The 15,874-nt window shown below is 64.6% G+C and overlaps 2 protein-coding genes and 1 long non-coding RNA gene across 6 annotated transcripts; 1 reads left to right on the forward strand and 2 right to left on the reverse strand.

The window, feature by feature from the left end:
- Positions 1-733: 733 nt before the first annotated feature.
- LOC137445963 (uncharacterized) lies at positions 734-3,871 on the reverse strand. 2 transcript variants are annotated; one of them, XR_010988552.1, is made up of 3 exons: positions 3,635-3,871; positions 2,530-2,615; positions 734-1,197 (listed from the first exon to the last, which is right to left on the reverse strand). It is a non-coding gene; the product is annotated as an uncharacterized lncRNA (long non-coding RNA). The 2 variants fall into 2 exon arrangements; XR_010988553.1 differs by having other exon boundaries at positions 3,004-3,871.
- Positions 3,872-4,281: 410 nt separating this feature from the next.
- RAD9A (RAD9 checkpoint clamp component A) lies at positions 4,282-7,435 on the forward strand. Of its 3 annotated transcripts, none has more exons than XM_068148163.1 (11): positions 4,282-4,414; positions 5,039-5,109; positions 5,224-5,346; positions 5,439-5,553; positions 5,630-5,729; positions 6,283-6,392; positions 6,484-6,590; positions 6,686-6,750; positions 6,845-6,946; positions 7,047-7,248; positions 7,337-7,435. In XM_068148163.1, exons 1-11 carry the CDS (start codon positions 4,381-4,383, stop codon positions 7,433-7,435), a joined length of 1,128 nt encoding a protein of 375 aa, XP_068004264.1. In that variant the 5' UTR covers positions 4,282-4,380. The 3 variants fall into 3 exon arrangements, with proteins under 3 accessions (XP_068004264.1, XP_068004263.1, XP_068004265.1); XM_068148162.1 differs by having other exon boundaries at positions 4,286-4,414; positions 7,035-7,248; XM_068148164.1 differs by having other exon boundaries at positions 4,403-4,414; positions 5,224-5,308; positions 7,035-7,248.
- An 86-nt stretch (positions 7,436-7,521) lies between these two features.
- Positions 7,522-15,866, reverse strand: PPP1CA (protein phosphatase 1 catalytic subunit alpha). Its single transcript, XM_068148165.1, has 7 exons — positions 15,785-15,866; positions 13,014-13,145; positions 12,220-12,450; positions 11,488-11,592; positions 10,090-10,313; positions 8,742-8,876; positions 7,522-7,993 (listed from the first exon to the last, which is right to left on the reverse strand). Exons 1-7 carry the CDS (start codon positions 15,837-15,839, stop codon positions 7,883-7,885), a joined length of 993 nt encoding a protein of 330 aa, XP_068004266.1. The 5' UTR covers positions 15,840-15,866; the 3' UTR covers positions 7,522-7,882.
- Between the last annotated feature and the right edge of the window lie 8 nt (positions 15,867-15,874).

A 15,874-nucleotide genomic window follows, 5' to 3' on the forward strand; every position in this document is an offset into this window, starting at 1 on the left:
GGCCGCTGCCCCGCCGGGATAGCCCCGGGATGGCGGCAGGTGAGCGGCGGGAGAACGGGAACGCGGCTGTCGGCACTCGGTGGGCTCCAAGTCCCGGGACAACCGGAGGCACTGGGAGGGGCAGCCCCGGACCCGCCGCCCCGGGAAGCGGAGGAGTGGAGGGGACAAGCTTCTCCCGGTCCCCCCGGGGCGCTGCCGCTGCCCACCACGGGCACAGCCGTGGTCCCGCAGCCACCCCCTTGGCTCCTCCTGCGGGGTGCCACAGCCGAGAGCCGCTAACCGTCCCAATTAACACCCCCCGTTAATGAAGCCCGCTGCCGGCAGGGCCCTGGCTACTGACCGTGGCCTGCCCTAAGAGCCCGCCCGGGGTGAGCTGGGGGGGCGAAAGCAGAACCCCCTCCACGGGAAGGGCTACAAATGGTGCAAACCAGCTCCCCCCTTCAAAAAAAAAGCTTTGTTTAAGACAAAGGCCAGCGCTGCTCGGGAGCACCGGGAGGTAACAACCGGAGTGATTCCCCGCCCCACGGCCCGGTCTGCGGCGCCCCCCCCCGCCCCCAGCTCCCTCCCTGGCAGCAGTTGCATCCTCCCCGACCTCTCCCCCCACCCCCAGCCCCGGAGCAGCGAGGTGCCAGCTCGGAGCACGGTGACACCAGCCTGTCCCCAAAGCAACAGGGACTCCCCCTCCTCGGTGCCAGCCCCAGAGGCTGAGGGACACCCCCCCCCTCCCCACAGGGACAAACCAGGCACTGACAGGCGGTGCCAAGGTGATTTATTGGTTGGGAAGTGTGGATTTGGGGTTGGAGCTGTGAGGAAGGACCCAACAGATGGGAAAACCAGCCAGGAACAGCTACAAGGTGCCTCACCCCAGATCACAGCAGCATTTTAAGGGGGTGGGAGGGAAGGGGGGGGGGGTGTGTGGGGCACATCTAGTCTCTCCCTACCCCAGTCATGCTGCTGGGATCTGGTTTCCCCCCTCCTTGTCCCCAGCAAACAGCGTGGAGAAGTTGGGAAAAGCCACTTCCACCTCCCCTGGGGAGTTGCTGTAGCGTGGCTGGGGCTGTGGGAGCAGCTGTCAGCCCTGGGCAGGGGGGGGACATCAAGTCTTGTCCTGTCGCGCCCCCCCCCCAAATACCCCCAAAGGCAGCACCAAGGTCGTTTCTGAGGACTTTTCCAGCTCAGTTCCCACTGGGCCCACACCTGAGAGAGAAGAGAGGAGGAAGAGGAAGAGGAGGGTGAAACACTCAGTGAACGTGGCACAAGCCCCCTGACCCAGGAGCACTGTGTCAGCCCCCCCCACCCAGACAGCGAGCTAAGCCCATCTGCAGCCCCTGCTGGTGCCCAGCAGTGTGGGTGAGACCATGGCCCCCCCACCCCCATGCCCAGGGGCACCACGTCACCCGCAGCGCTGTGGGCAGCCGATTTCACCTTCGTCCCCTCGCCGGCGCCGCGCCCGGGGCCTGCCTCCCACTGCTGACCTTTGTGGCGGGCAGCAGCTCACCAGCCGGCTGTGCCACAGCCTCTGCCCGCTTACCGTGCTCCCTCGTGCCCCTACCTGCCTCCCAGCTCCACAGCCAGCTTTGTCTGTCACATCTGAGGGCTGCACCGTGGGCAGATGAAGGCAGGAGAGAAAGAGCGATGCCGAGTGCCCCCAAAACCCTGGCACCGGGGTGGGTTTGAATCCCAAATCGTCTCCAGACAACCCCCCCCCCCCCCCCCAAACTGTGAGTTACACAGACAGGGCACTGTCCCAGTTCCTTGGGGACACCCCTGGGAGACAAGCCAAGGGACGTCTTGGGGGCACCAAGCAGCCATTTGTCCCCTGCTGCCAGCCCCAGCTGTGGCCGTCTGTCTCCCCGCGCCGCTGGCTGGGCGAGGGCACAGCGCCATGGTGCTGTGCTGGGAAGGAAGCCGGCAGCCCTGCGAGCGGTGGGCAAGCTGCTGCTCCTGGGAGATGGCCCAGCAGGCACGTGGAGGCCACCCAAGGGGTGGCAGGGAAGGTGACAGGTCCCCAGCCTCGGGGGGTAGGTTGAAACCAGGGGTGCCGGAGCCCTCGGAGGGCTGCCAGGCTCCGGCTCCCGGCACGCATCCAGCCCGGTCCCCAGCGCCTCGTCGGTGCTGGCTGGGGGAGGCCAGGGGAGGAGGGGAGGGGTGCTTGTGGCTTTGGCCACCACTGAGGTGTGTGTGTCACGCCCGCAGCCAGCTGCGTCCTATCCACAGCCCCATAAAACGCTGAGCCCCGAGGCCAGAGCCCCTCCTGGGGACGGCGGCTCCAGAGGAGCCCCGGCTGCTGCTCCGGAGCTGGAACGGACACACACACACTCCCATCCTCCTCCTCCTCCTGGGAGGAAGGGGCTGGCAGCCAGTGCTCACCCCAGAGGTGGAGTGAGCCAGATCCAGCTGACCCCGTGGAGGCTGGACCCCACAGCCAGGCCAAGGCAGGCCTGGGAGTCCCCTGAGCTCCCCAAGCCCAGGCACACGCAGCCGGCTTGGCCCAGGAGCGGCCCCACGGAGCTCAGAGGTTGATGGTACCTGGAGGGGATGTGCTGCTGAGGGCTGCTGGGTCCAAAACTCCAGCTGTGGGGCACTCAGAGAGGCGCTGAGCACCAGCAACGCACCTGAGATGGAAGAAACAGGAGGCAGAGAGGCTGTGGCTGCATGCCAGAGGATGGCAGGGATGGAAGAGGGGCTCTGTGCCCCCCCTCCCCGCCTGCCTCAGGTGCCAGCCACACTGCAGGCTACAGACTGGGGGGCCCCTCAGCTCGGGCTCTGCAGACACTGAGCCTAGGAGGAGGGACTTGGGCAGTTGCTGCTCCTGCTGAAGGACCCCACTGCAAGCCCGAGTCAAGTTCCTCACAGCCAGATTTCCTCCCCCCCCCCCCAGCCTCCCTTGAGGCATCAACCCGAGATGCAGGCACTCCAGACTGGCTGCCTACATGAGCAAAGCAACTTACTGAGGCCCCCCCACCCCAGCAGGACCATTTACCCTCCTTATTGCTTTCTTACCCTCATCCACTCCACACATGGAACCAGCCTTCCAGGGTGGAAAGACCCTGAACTGCTGCCAACCTGGCTATGGCATCCCTGCCCACCCATGTGCCCTCAGCCACCAGCCAAGAGGCTGAGACCTGCAGACACAGGGCAGAACACTGGGCTCCCCTGAGGCCCTGGAGCAGAGACTGCTCCATTAAAGCCTCCTGTGGGTGACCACCCAGATCTGGGGAGCACCGTGTGGGGCAGGAGCTGGCAACAGCAGCTTGTTGGATGGGGCTGAGCCAAGGGAAGTGAGAGAATGGGGTGAATCTCACCCTGGCTGCTGGTGGGGGAGAAGCAGGGGGGGGGGCAGGAGGGGATGCTGCTGGAAGGAGAAAGGGGCAGCTGGAGCAGGCTGGGAAAGGAGACTGGGGTCTAGTGGAGAGCCACCGTACAGCCTGGGGTGACCAACGCCATCTGGGGGAGGCCCAGGAACCTCACAGAGATCCAGAGGATGCAGAAGAGCCAGGGGTGGGCCCAGGGGTGGGCCCAGGGGCGCGCTGAGGGCCTGGGGCCAGTGGCCCAGGTCTGTAACTGGGGTCAGGGCCTGAAACTAGAGCTCAGGCTCAGGCCCAGGGTCGCGCCATGAGCCCAGAGGGGGTACCTTGTGCCAGGGGATTGGGGCCAGAAGCCGGGGGTTGGGGTCTGGGGTCGAGGTTGGAGCCTGGAGCTGGGGTCCAGGACCGCAGCCAGGGGCCGGAGTCAAGGTCAGAGCCGGGAGGTGGAGCCGCGCTGAGGGGCGCACAGCCGCTGTCCGCAGTCGAAGCCCCATTGGCTGAACGTCACGTCACTCCGAGAGCCGGCGGTGCCTGCGCCTTGCGGACCAACAGAAAGAGAAGGGAGGCGGAACTACATGGTGAGCCCGGCCCTCAATCACGTGAGGCGAAGCCCGGCTCCAAACACCGCCCCGCGGCAGTCACGCGGGTAGCGCTGACCAATCGTCCGGCGGTGGAGGCGGGATAAAGGCGGGCTCCCATCCAATGGGAAGGCGACGGGAGAGGGCGGCGGCGGGATCGGGAAGGTGGCGGCGCGCGGAGGAGAAACGGGCGGAACCAACGGCCGGGGGGAGGTGGGGGGGAGGGGGGTACGGGCGCGACCACCCCCGGGCTGGGCGGCACCGCCGGGACCCCCCGAAATCGGAGAGGGAGGGAAAACAGTGGCAGGGGAAGGGTGGACGTGTTCAAGGGGCGGGAGCGGGGCTGGGCTCGTCCATAGGGGCGTGGGCAGGGGGAGAGCCCGAGCGGAACCATTCGGCGGGGGGCGTGAGTTGGGGCGGGGCCTAAGCGCTGGGGTGGGGCCTGGGCAGCAGGCGCGAAGCCCCCCCACGTGTGCCGGTGCTGACCCCGCGCCATGAAGGGCGTCATCACCGGGGGCAACGTCAAAGGTGAGAGGGTCGGGGGTGGGTGTTTGGAATGGTGGTGGAACACAGGGCGTGGGAGGTGAGTGGGGAATGGAGGTGGTGGGGGCACTACAGTGGCAGAGGGGCACAGTGGGTATGGGGGGCACGGGGGAGTGGGAAGCAAGGAGAGTGTTGGGGGCACTGGGGTGTGTGGCATGGGGGGGTGTCACAAGGGGGTTGGTGGGAATGATGGTGTGAGGGGCCACTGGGGAGTGGGGGATGTGGGGAATGCACAGGGGGTTTGGTGGCTGTGGGGTCACTGGTGGTGTGGGAGCATAGAAGAGGTGTGGGGCATTGAGTGTGTAGGCTACAAGGGGCTTAGGGAGAGTGGGACGGCATGGAGAGTGGTGGACACGGGGAGTGAAGGGCATGGGGGGGGCAGAAGGATTTTGAGGAGCGTGGGGAAGTGGGACACAGGGGGTAGAGGGGGCATGAAAGGAGTGGGGATGGAAAGGAACTGGGGGGGTACAAGGGATGTGAGGGGAAGGGGGGACATGGGATTTGAGAGGTGTGGGGTTGTGTCACTGAAGAATGGGAAGCAATGGGAGCACAGGGCGGGGGGGGGCACAGGAGCGCCCTGCCTGACCCTCCCCTTCTCCTCACCCCCAGTTCTCGGCCGTGCTGTGCACTCCCTGTCCCGCATTGGGGACGAGCTCTACCTGGAGCCCACCGATGGCGGGGTACGAGGCACCAGGCTTGGGGGGCAGAGCCGGCTGGGAGCTTGTAAGGGGCTGCCTCTTGCGCCCCCTGTGTGCCTGAGGTGGTGCCAACGCTGTGTGTCTTGCCCCCACAAGCTGTCCCTCTGCTCCGTCAACTCCTCGCGCTCAGCCTTCGCCTCCTTCCTCTTCGCCCCCCTCTTCTTCCAGCTGTACCAGCTGGGTGAGCCCCAACCCTTCCGATGCAAAGTTCTCATGAAGGTGAAGCCCCGTGCCCGGGCACCCCCAAGCTTCTCAATGGTGAGGGGTGCCAGGTAAGGGTGACTGTCCCCTCTCCTGCCCCCTCCTGATAGTCCTTCCTGGGCGTCTTCCGCTCGCTGCCTTCCCTGGAGAAGACGGTGGGGAAATGCCTGATCCTGCTCAAACCCAGCGCCAACCGCCTGGTCCTGCAGCTCCACTGCAAGTATGGTGAGTGCCAGCGCTAGGAGGGGGCATGTGGTGGCACTGCCAGCCTGCCCTGCTGAGCTGGTCACCTCTCTGACAGGTGTCACCAAGACTCACAACCTGGCTTTCCAGGAATGCGAGCGGCTCCAGGCTGTCTTCGATGTCCAGCACTGTGCCAGCAGCCTCTGTGCCCCAGCACGGTGGGTGGCAGCACAGGGACACTGAGCTCTCCAAGGGGATGGAGGTGGCACAGAAAGATGGGATGAGGTAGAGGCTGGGGTGGCAAAGGGTGTGTAGGTGGCACAATGGGGACACCGAGGTGGCACCAGATTGCCAAGGGAGGCTGGGGTGGCAGAGAAGGGACCCTGGAGCAGCAAGGAAGATGCATGAAGAGGACACTGAGTTGGCATCAGGGTAGGGAAGGAGAGCATGGAGAGCCTGGGTAGGTGGCACAAAGGGAACATGGAGATGGTACTGAGGTGGGAGGTGGTAGGGGCTGGGATGGTGAAGGACAGTTGGATGGCATGAAAGGGACACCAAGGTGGCACCAGGGTAGAAGGGATGGCAGGGGGCAGCTGGGTTAGCACAAAGGGGATGCTGGGGTGATAAAAGTGATGTGGGTGGCACAAAAGGGACACTGGAGTGGCACCAAGGTGGGCAGGGGTATGAAGGAGAGTTAAAGGTGGGACTCTGCTGGGGGGCTTGGGGTGGTCAGCCCCAGTTGCCCTCACTCACCCTCCCCTGTGCCTGCAGGGTGCTGGCAGAGGCCGTGGTTCACTTTCCCCAGACGCTGGCTGAAGTGACGCTGGGGGCTGGCCCCGGGGGCAAGATCAGCCTCCAAAACTACGTGGAGGATGAGATGGGTGAGCCCCCTGGGGGGGGAAGTGGGTGCCCCTTCCCTGGCCTTGGGGTGCCACCACAACTCCCTGACCTGCCCCTCACCATCACCCCCAGAGCTGAAGAAGACAATGGTGACAGAGCTGTGGCTGGCAGAGGACGAGTTCCAGAGGGTGGCAGTGACCCCAGGCTCCTCCATCACCTTCTGCCTCAAGGAGTTCCGGGTCAGGCCCTGCTGGGGAACCTCCCCAAACCTTGGGGTCACTCCACTGAACCTCCCCCACCCCCAACCCCTTCTTTGTCCCTCTCCACCCGACAGGGGCTGCTGACCTTCGCTGAGGCCTCCAACCTGCCCCTCACCATCCACTACGATGTGCCCGGCAGGTAGGAGTGGGCATCTCAACCCACCCCTGTGCCAACCCTGCCCTTGCCTCCCCCCAGCCCTCACACCCTTTGTGGCCTTCCACCCTCCTCCCAGGCCGGTGATCTTCACCCTGGAAGATGCTGTCCTGGAGGTCCACCTGGTGCTGGCCACCCTCTTGGACCCCAAAAGTGACTCGCAGCCCCCCCTGGCTAATGGGTAAGCTGAGGATGGGGTTGGGTGGCAGCAGTAGGGACCAGAGTGAACGGTCACCCATCTGCCCCTGCTTGCTCATTTCTCACCCCAGCAACATCTCCAGTTTGCCCCTCCCCTCTGATGACCTCCCTGATGACCTCGAGTCCTACATGGTTGCCATGGAAGCTGAGGAGGAGCCCGAGGTGCCCCCCAGCCCCACCTTCCCCTTACACACCCCATGTCCAGCCCAAAGCGACCCCGAGGAGGAGGAGGAAGAGGAAGAAGAGGAGGAAGGAGCTGTGCCAGGCACTCCCCCTCACAAAAAGGTGTGGGATGGGCATTTGTCTACCAGGGGAGGTGGGGGCAGAGGGGGTACAGCCCCCCTCCTGACCCCCATTTTCTGCCTCCCCCCAGTTTCGGTCGTTGTTCTTCGGCTCGGTGCTGACGCCAGGGGAGCAGCGCCTGGCCCCCACCCAGGAGGTGCTGGCAGAGGACAGTGACAACGACTCCTGAAGCCACCCCCCCACCCCCCTCCCCCCCTTCCTAACACCCCCAAGACACACACACACACAGAGTGTCCACCCCAATCCACCACCAGCTCCTAAACATGACCCATTACAAGTTTATTCCTCAAAAAAGCATCCTTGCTTCCCTACCCCCCCCCCACCCCCTCCACTGTTCCCCCCCACTCCCCCACCAACCCCAGGGCTGGGCTCTGGGCTTTGTAACTGCCCCCCCACCCCCCACCTCAGCCCTGCCCTCAGAGTGGTCTGTGGGGGGGCAGCTGGATGTGGTTTGGTGGAGCTTGGCTGGGGGAGAGGGGGGGGGTGGGGGGAAAGGCAGGATCTTCCAGATAAAAAACTGACTTGAAAAGGTGACCTGATGTTTAGGGGGGGGTAGGGAGGAGGGATCCTCCAGACCCCACCCCCCCCAGCTTGGGGTGGAGGGGCAGCTGAGGGCTCATTTCTTGGCTTTGGCAGAGTTTCGAGGGGGGGTGACAGGGCGGCCGGCAGGGTTCAGCCCACTGAACTGCCCGTATTTGCCCTTGTTCTTGTCAGCTGGCTTCAGGATCTGGGCAGGCACAAACGGGGGGGGGGGGGGGAGTCAAGAGAGGTTGGGGGGTAGAAAAAGGGTTGGGGGGTAGAAAAAGGGTTGGGGGGTAGAAAAAGGGATGGGGGGGAAGGTGGAAAAAGGAGGAAAGGGTGAGGAGGGTGTGAAGAAAGGGGGAGAGAGACATTGGAGGAGAGAGAGACATTGGGGGGAGAGAGAGACATTGGGGAGAGAGAGAGACATTGGGGGGGAGAGAGACATTGGGGGGGAGAGAGACATTGGGGGGGAGAGAGAGACATTGGGGGGGAGAGAGACATTGGGGGAGAGAGAGAGAGAGACATTGGGGGGAGAGAGACATGGGGGGGGGAGAGAGACATTGGGGGGAGAGAGAGAGAGATTGGGGGAGAGAGAGACATTGGGGGGAGGCCAAAAACAGCGAAGGATGAAAGGGGAGGAGAAAATGGTGAGGGGAGATAAAAAGAGGGAGAAAAGCAGGGTGGGGGGGGAGGGAAAAGAGAGGGGAGCAAGTGTGAGGTGTGTGTGAGGAAAAGGTGTCGAGGGGGTCACACACCCTGCCCCAACTCCCCTCTCCCCCACCCCCCAGAGCCATGTGTGGAGGCTCCCCCTCCAGTTCCTCCCCACCTCGGCAGGGTCGCAGGGCCCTCCCGCAGCGCCCACCCTGGGTCTGTGTGTGATGGCCCCTCCCCAGCTGTGTGTGACCCCCCCACCCCAGGCTGTGTGTGTTCCCCCTCCCCACACCCAGACCCACCTGGAAGGAGCACATCAGGGTCTCATCCACGCTCATCATGGCCCCGGCGTTGTCGAACTCCCCGCAGTAGTTGGGGGCTGAGAAGAGGGTAACCAGCTGGCGCTTGGCGAAGAACTCGTACCCGTCCTCTACCACCTGGAGAAGGGGGGGCAGGGAGGGTTAAACAGCACATGGGCACCCCCCCAGGGCACAAATACCCCCCACCAGGGGCATACAGCCAGCCTCCTGGGGTAAAACCTCCACCCCAGGGGGGAAAGTGTCACCCCCCTGGCGTAAATGCACACCGCCGGGGGTTGAACATCCAATTGCTGGGGTGGGCACTGAGCTCCTGGGGTGGGCACCGAGCTCCTGGGGTGAACACTCATCCCCACCCCACCCAGGGCAAACATCTGCCCCCCACAGGGGTGAACAGCCACCCCCCTGGGGCAAATATCAACCCCCCTGGAGTGAATAGCTTCAGGGGCAAGGAAACACAGCCTGCGGTAAACACTTAACCCCCTCTGAGGTGTCAATGCCCTGCGGGGAATGCCCAGCTCCTGGAGTAGATACTCACCCCCTCTGGGGCAAACCCCACTCTGACAGGGGCAAAAAGCCACCCTCTGGGGCAAAACTTCCCTGCTCTGGGGCAAATGCCCACATCTCAGGGCAAATTCCCGCTCCCAGGAGCAAATTACCACCCTGTGAGGGCAAATAACCACACCATGGTGCAAGTCCCTGTGCCTTGGGTCGAGTACTCACACCCCCTTGGGGCAGACAGCCACTGCCCTGTGCCAATATCCACCCCCTGGGGCAAAACCTCACCTCCTGGGGCAAAACTTCACCCCTAGGGCAAATACCAAATTTTGGGGCAAAACCTCACCTCCCAGGGGCAAAACTTCACCTCCCAGGGACAAATCCCCACCTTTGGGGCAAAACTTCACCTCCCAAGGGGCAAATACCCAATTTTGGGGCAAAACCTCACCTCCCATGGGTAAAACCTCACCCCTGGGGCAAAACCTCACCTCCTGGGGCAAAACCTCACCTCCTGGGGCAAAACTTCACCTCCTGGGGCAAAAACCCAATTTTGGGGCAAAACTTCACCTCCTGGGGCAGATACCCAATTTTGGGGCAAAACTTCACCTCCCAGGGGCAAATCCCTACCTTTGAGGTAAAACTTCACCTCCCAGGAGCGAAACTTCACCTCCCAGGGGCACATACCCCATTTAGGGGCAAAGCTTCACCTCCTGGGGCAAACAGCTGCAGAAGCCCAGCCCCCCAAGTCCCCTCCAACACCCCCGAGGCCAAACCCCTCGGGCCCAGGGCCCGGCCCGGGCGCATCCCCGGGGCGGTGCCCATGCCGGGGCCGTACCTGGTGCGCCCGGCAGATGAGGTCCAGGTCGTGCTTGTGCAGGAACTTGGCCACCACCTCGGCGCCGAAGGTGAAGGAGACGCCGCGGTCGTTCTCGCCCCAGCCCTGCACGTCCTTGTCGGGGTCCGACCACAGGAGGTCGCACAGCAGCCCCTGGTCCGGCACGTCGGTGGGCCGCATGATCCGCCGGATCTGCTCCATCGACTGCAGGTCAGGGGACAGCCCTGCGGGGAGGGGGAGGCCAGGCCCCGCTTGGGGTGATTGCAGAACGGTTGCAGGGGGAAGAGAGCTTCAAGAGCCTGCAGTGCAATCCGCCCCCCATGGCAGCACCGAGCCATGGCCCCCAGCACCACAGCTCCAGGGCTTTGGAGCCTTCTCCAGGGGTGGGGACTCCACCACTGCCCTGGGCAGCCTGGGCCATGCCTTGGCAGCCCTTTGGGTGAGAGTGTTTCTCCTCATGTCCAATCTAAACCTCCCCTGGGGCAACTCGAGGCTGCTTCCTTTTGTCCTGGCACTTGTTCCTTGGCACAAGAGCCCAGCCCCCACCTGGCTCCAGCCTCCTTGCAGGGAGTGGAGGACACAGTCTCAAGCTGCACCAGGGGAAGTTCAGGCTGGAGGTGAGGAGAAAGTTCTTCACTGAGAGAGTTGTTAGCCATTGGAATGTGCTGCCCAGGGAGGTGGTGGAGTCATCATCCCTGGAGGTGTTCAAGAGGGGATTGAACATGGCACTTGGTGCAATGGTTTAGTAGTCCTGAGGTGTTGGGTGACAGGCTGGACTTGGTGATTTCTGAGGTCTCTTCCAACCTTGCTGATTCTGAGTTGCAGAGAGCCAGAAGCTCTCCCCTCAGCCTCCTTTGCTCCAGGCTCAACACCCCCAGCTCCCTCAGCTGCTCCTCCCCAGCCCTCTTCTCCAGACCCTTCCCCAGCCTCATTGCCCTTCTCTGGCCCTGCTCCAGCTCCTCAATGTCCTTCCTGGAGTGAGAAGCCCAAAGCTGACCCCAGGATTCCAGCTGTGGCCTCAGCAGTGCCCAGCCCAGGGAACAATCCCTGCCCTGCTCCTGCTGGCCACACTCTTGCTGCTCCAGGCCAGGCTGCTGGTGGCCTCCTTGGCCACCTGGGCACCCCCTGGCTCATCTCCAGCTGCTGTCACCACCCACCCCCTGCCAGCTCCTTTCCCACCAGGCAGTTTCCAGCCACTCTGCCCCCAGCCTGGAGCCTCCCTGGGGTGGTTGTGAGCCAAGTGCAGGACCCAGCACTTGGCCTGGTTGAACCTCATCCCAGTGACCTCACCATGGATCCAGGCTGGCCAGACTCCTCTTTGGAGCTTCCAACCCTCCAGCAGAACCCCTAAGACATCAGCACACAGCTCCTGTCCCCTTCCTCCAGCCCTGTGCCTACCTCCATGGCAGCAGAAGATCTTCTCATCCACGATGGCAGCAATGGGCAAGCAGTTGAAGCAGTCAGTGAAGGTCTTCCAGAGCTTGATGTTGTATCTCCTCTTGCCTGCAAGGCACAGGGGGGTGTGGGTGCCAGGATGCCCCATTTGGGGGGGTTGGGGTACAGGGGTCCCCAGTGTAGGCTTGTGCCCCCCAGGTGAAGCCCATGCAGCTTCTCACTGGCTCTGGCAATGCAATAGGGTGGTGGCATCTGGGAGGGAGATTGTTGGCACCTCTGAGGGGGGCATGAGGTGGGTGTGGGACACTCAGCCTGGATGGTGCTGGGGGAGGTGGGGTGGCACAGGGGTGGCACGGGGACATAAAGGTGGCATGAGAACGTGGGGGTAGCAGAAGCATATAGCGGGGGGGCACAGGGACACAAGGGGGCAAGAAGACAGAGAGGTGGCAGAATGCTTGTGGTGGAGATGTGAGGGGAGGCAGAGGGCTTCCAGAGGTGGCAGGGTGGTGGTGAGGGGACACAGGGTGGCAGAGGAGCTGCAGGGGGACACAAGGGGATGGCAGAGGGGTTGTGGGGTGGTGAAGGGGGACACAAGGGGATGGAGAGGGGTTGTGGGGGAACGTGACGGGGCAGAGGTGTTGTGAAGGGCCACAGAGGGCTGGGAAGAGTCTTGGGGGAAGAGAGGGAGAGCAAGGAGGCCGTGGGAGGGGGCGGGGGGCTGCGGGGGGCACCCACACTCGTCGTAGAAGCCGTAGATGCGGTTGATGCTGGCACACTCGTGGTTGCCCCGCAGCAGGAAGAAGTTCTCAGGGTACTTGATCTTGTAGGCCAGCAGCAGGCAGATGGTCTCCAGGGACTGCTTGCCCCTGTCCACGTAGTCCCCCAGGAACAGGTAGTTGCTCTCGGGGGGGAAGCCTCCGTACTCGAACAGCCTCAGCAGGTCGTAGTACTGCCCGTGGATGTCACCTGGCACGGGGGGCACACATCACACAGCGAGGTGAGGGAGGGATCCCAGCTCCTCAGGCCACCCCTCCTGCCTCCCCCAGGCCCTCTGCCAATGCAGGCTTTCACACAGGCTCACAGGAGGTTAGGAGTTGGAAAGGACCTTAAAGATCATCCAGTCCAAGCCCCCTGCCAAAGCAGGAGCATAGAACCCAGCACAGGGCACACAGGAACACATCCAGATGGGGCTTGGAAGGCTCCAGAGCAGGAGACTCCACAACCTCTCTGGGCAGCCTGCTCCAGCGCTCTGGGACCCTCACAGTGCAGAAGTTCCCCCTTGTGTTGAGGTGGCAGCTCCTGTGCTGCAGCTTGCATCCATTGCCCCTTGTCCTGTCACAGGGTGCAGCTGAGCAGAGCCTGTCCCCTCCCTCCTGACCCCCAGCCCTCAGAGATTTACAAACCTCGATTCAATCCCCTCTCAGCCTTCTCCTCCCCAGACTGAACAGCCCCAGGTCCCTCAGCCTCAAGGTGCCAGGCTGTGCCTGCTGGCACGGTGCCCTCCCCCCCCAGCCCTACAGAGCTCTCACCACAGATCTTGAGGGGAGCCTCCAGCTCCAGCAGGATGGGCTGGCTGAGGAAGATCTCCCTCGACTTGAGGCACAGCCCCCGGATCTCGTTCTCGGTCAGCTGCACGTTCTTGCCGGGCCGGGAGCCTTGCACTGCCCGGAGAGAGGCGGGCGTGAGCGCCCCCTGCTGGCACGGCGGGCACGGGGCTGCTGCCAGCCCTGCGCCCACAGCCCGCCGGGGGAGCTGCTGCTGAAAGATTCAGGGCTGCCCCCCCCCGACCTCAGACCACCGCCCAGAGCTGAGGTTTGGGGCAGGACCCCCCCAGCCTGGCACCCCTCTGCTCTGGCACACTCCCTGGCACTGCCCCCCCCAGCCTGGCACCCCTATGCTCTGGCACACTCCCTGGCACTGCCCCCCCCAGCCTGGCACCCCTGTGCTCTGGCACACTCCCTGGCACTGCCCCCCCAGCCTGGCACCCCTATGCTCTGGCACACTCCTTGACACTGCCCCCCCAGCCTGGCACCCCTATGCTCTGGCACACCCCCTGGCACTGCCCCCCCAGCCTGGCACCCCTGTGCTCTGGCACACTCCCTGGCACTGCCCCCCCAGCCTGGCACCCCTATGCTCTGGCACACTCCCTGGCACTGCCCCCCAGCCTGGCAGCCCTATGCTCTGGCACACTCCCTAATGCTGCCCCCCCAGCCTGGCACCCCTCTGCTCTGGCACACTCCCTGGCCCTGTCCCCCCTAGCCTGGCACCCCTATGCTCTGGCACACCCCCTGGCACTGCCCCCCCAGCCTGGCACCCCTATGCTCTGGCACACCCCCTGGCACTGCCCCCCCAGCCTGGCACCCCTATGCTCTGACACTCCCTGGCACTGCCCCCCCTAGCCTGGCACCCCTATGCTCTGGCACACTCCCTGGCACTGCCCCCCCCAGTCCCAAACCCAGCAGCCCTCCTGCCAGGCTGCCAAATCCTGAGCCCCCAAACTCCATCCTCCCCCACCCCAAACTTCAGAGCCCTCCCCCAGTATCCAGCCTCCTAACAAAGCAGGCCCAAGAGTTCCACCTCTCCCAGATCCTTCCCCCCCCCTATTCCCCACCCCCTCCCCCCCCAAACACTCAGCTCCAGGGCAATCCCCCAGCGAGGGCTCAGCCCTGGCCTGCTGCTGGGGGGAGCCTGAAGCCAGGGGGGAGGGGGGAGGAGGCTGTTTGGGGTGCAAAGCCTTGGGGGGGGGAGAGAGGAAAGAAAATGAGGGCACTTTAGGGGAAAAAGGGGCTGCTGGGGTGGGCTGGAGGGGGATGGGCACCATTGGAGGGGATCAAAAGGGATTGCCTGGGGGGACAGGGAGAACACTGAGGGAGCCTAATGCCACTGAGGGGCAGTGGGGCCATCTGGGGGGGTCTGCTGGGGGCCTTGGGGGTGCTGGAGGAGAGGGTGTTGGGGGGCAGGCAGGGCCACTGGGAGTCAGGGCAGTGGAGGCCAGAGAATGATAAGGGGAGGGGGCTGGGGCCATGTGGTGGGGGAGGGAAAGGGGATGCAGGGGGAGGGGAAGGCTGAGGGCATGGTGGGGGCTGGGCTGGGGCCATTGGTGGGGATGGGAATGGGGAAAGCTGGGGGGGAATCTGGGGGAAAGGAGGATGGAGGCTGCTGGGGAGGGAGAAATGGGGCTGTGGGGAGAGGATGAGGCTGTGGGGAGGGGATGAGGCTGTGGGGAGGGGATGAGGCTGTGGGGAGGGGATGAGGCTGTGGGGAGGGAGAAATAAGACTGTGGGGAGAGGATGAGGCTGTGGGGAGGGAGAAATAAGACTGTGGGGAGAGGATGAGGCTGTGGGGAGGGAGAAATAAGACTGTGGGGAGAGGATGAGGCTGTGGGGAGGGGATGAGGCTGCTGGGGAGGGGATGAGGCTGTGGGGAGGGGATGAGGCTGTGGGGAGAGGATGAGGCTGTGGGGAGGGGATGAGGCTGTGGGGAGAGAGAAATAGGACTGTGGGGAGAGGAGGAGGCTGCTGGGGAGGGGATGAGGCTGTGGGGAGGGGATGAGGCTGTGGGGAGGGGATGAGGCTGCTGGGGAGGGGATGAGGCTGCTGGGGAGGGGATGAGGCTGTGGGGAGGGGATGAGGCTGCTGGGGAGGGAGAAATGGGACTGTGGAGAGGGGATGAGGCTGCTGGGGAGGGGATGAGGCTGCTGGGGAGGGGATGAGGCTGCTGGGGAGGGAGAAATGGGACTGTGGAGAGGGGATGAGGCTGCTGGGGAGGGGATGAGGCTGCTGGGGAGGGGATGAGGCTGCTCTGGAGGGAGAAACGGGACTGTGGGGAGCGGGAAGGGGCCGCGGGGAGCGGGGAAATGCGGCTGTGGGGCGGAAGTGGGCTGCTGGAGGCCGCTGTGGGGGGCAGTGGGGCTGTTCTGAGGGTGCTGCCGGGGGCGGGTTGGAGGCCGCTGAGGGGAAAATGGGGGGGGTGGGGGTGGGGGGGGACCGGAGGCCGCGGCTGAGGGGCAGTGGAGCCATTCCGGGGAGGGGAAAGGGGGCTGGTGGGGGGGGGCGGTAGGGCGCCGGGAGGAAGGAGGCGGGCGGATGCCCTGGGTGAAGCGCCGGGGCCGGGGGGGGGGGGGGTCCCGGGGCCGTCCCGAGGGAGCCTGGAGCCGTTCCAAGGTGTGGGGGGAGGGGGCGGAACGTCCCGGGGCCGTTACGAGACCCGGCGGCCGCCCGACGCGGGGGGGCCGAGGGGGTTCCCGGGCCCGTTGGGTGCCCCTGGGCGGGCAACTGCGGCGGGTGCCGGGTCCGCTCACCCTCCAGGAGGCGGCTGATGATGGAGTCGAGGTTGAGCTTCTCGGTGTCCGCCATGGCCGCCGGACGCTGCCGCCAAGCCCCGCCCGCCG

The sequence above is a fragment of the Melanerpes formicivorus genome, unplaced genomic scaffold (genome assembly GCF_026170545.1).
Source record: "Melanerpes formicivorus ecotype bairdi unplaced genomic scaffold, bMelFor1.0.p_v2 SCAF_16, whole genome shotgun sequence".
Taxonomy (NCBI): domain Eukaryota; kingdom Metazoa; phylum Chordata; class Aves; order Piciformes; family Picidae; genus Melanerpes; species Melanerpes formicivorus.

Coding starts and splice junctions, on each gene's coding strand:
- RAD9A (XM_068148162.1), top strand. CDS start 4,381: ATGAAGGGCGTCATCACCGGGGGCAACGTCAAAG. Junction 5,347..5,438: donor GATGCAAAGTTCTCATGAAG/GTGAAGCCCCGT, acceptor CCCTCCTGATAG/TCCTTCCTGGGCGTCTTCCG. Junction 6,393..6,483: donor CTACGTGGAGGATGAGATGG/GTGAGCCCCCTG, acceptor CATCACCCCCAG/AGCTGAAGAAGACAATGGTG.
- PPP1CA (XM_068148165.1), bottom strand. CDS start 15,839: ATGGCGGACACCGAGAAGCTCAACCTCGACTCCATCATCAGCCGCCTC. Junction 10,314..11,487: donor GATCTTCTGCTGCCATGGAG/GTAGGCACAGGG, acceptor CCCTCCCCGCAG/GGCTGTCCCCTGACCTGCAG. Junction 8,877..10,089: donor TCATCTGCCGGGCGCACCAG/GTACGGCCCCGG, acceptor CCCCTTCTCCAG/GTGGTAGAGGACGGGTACGA.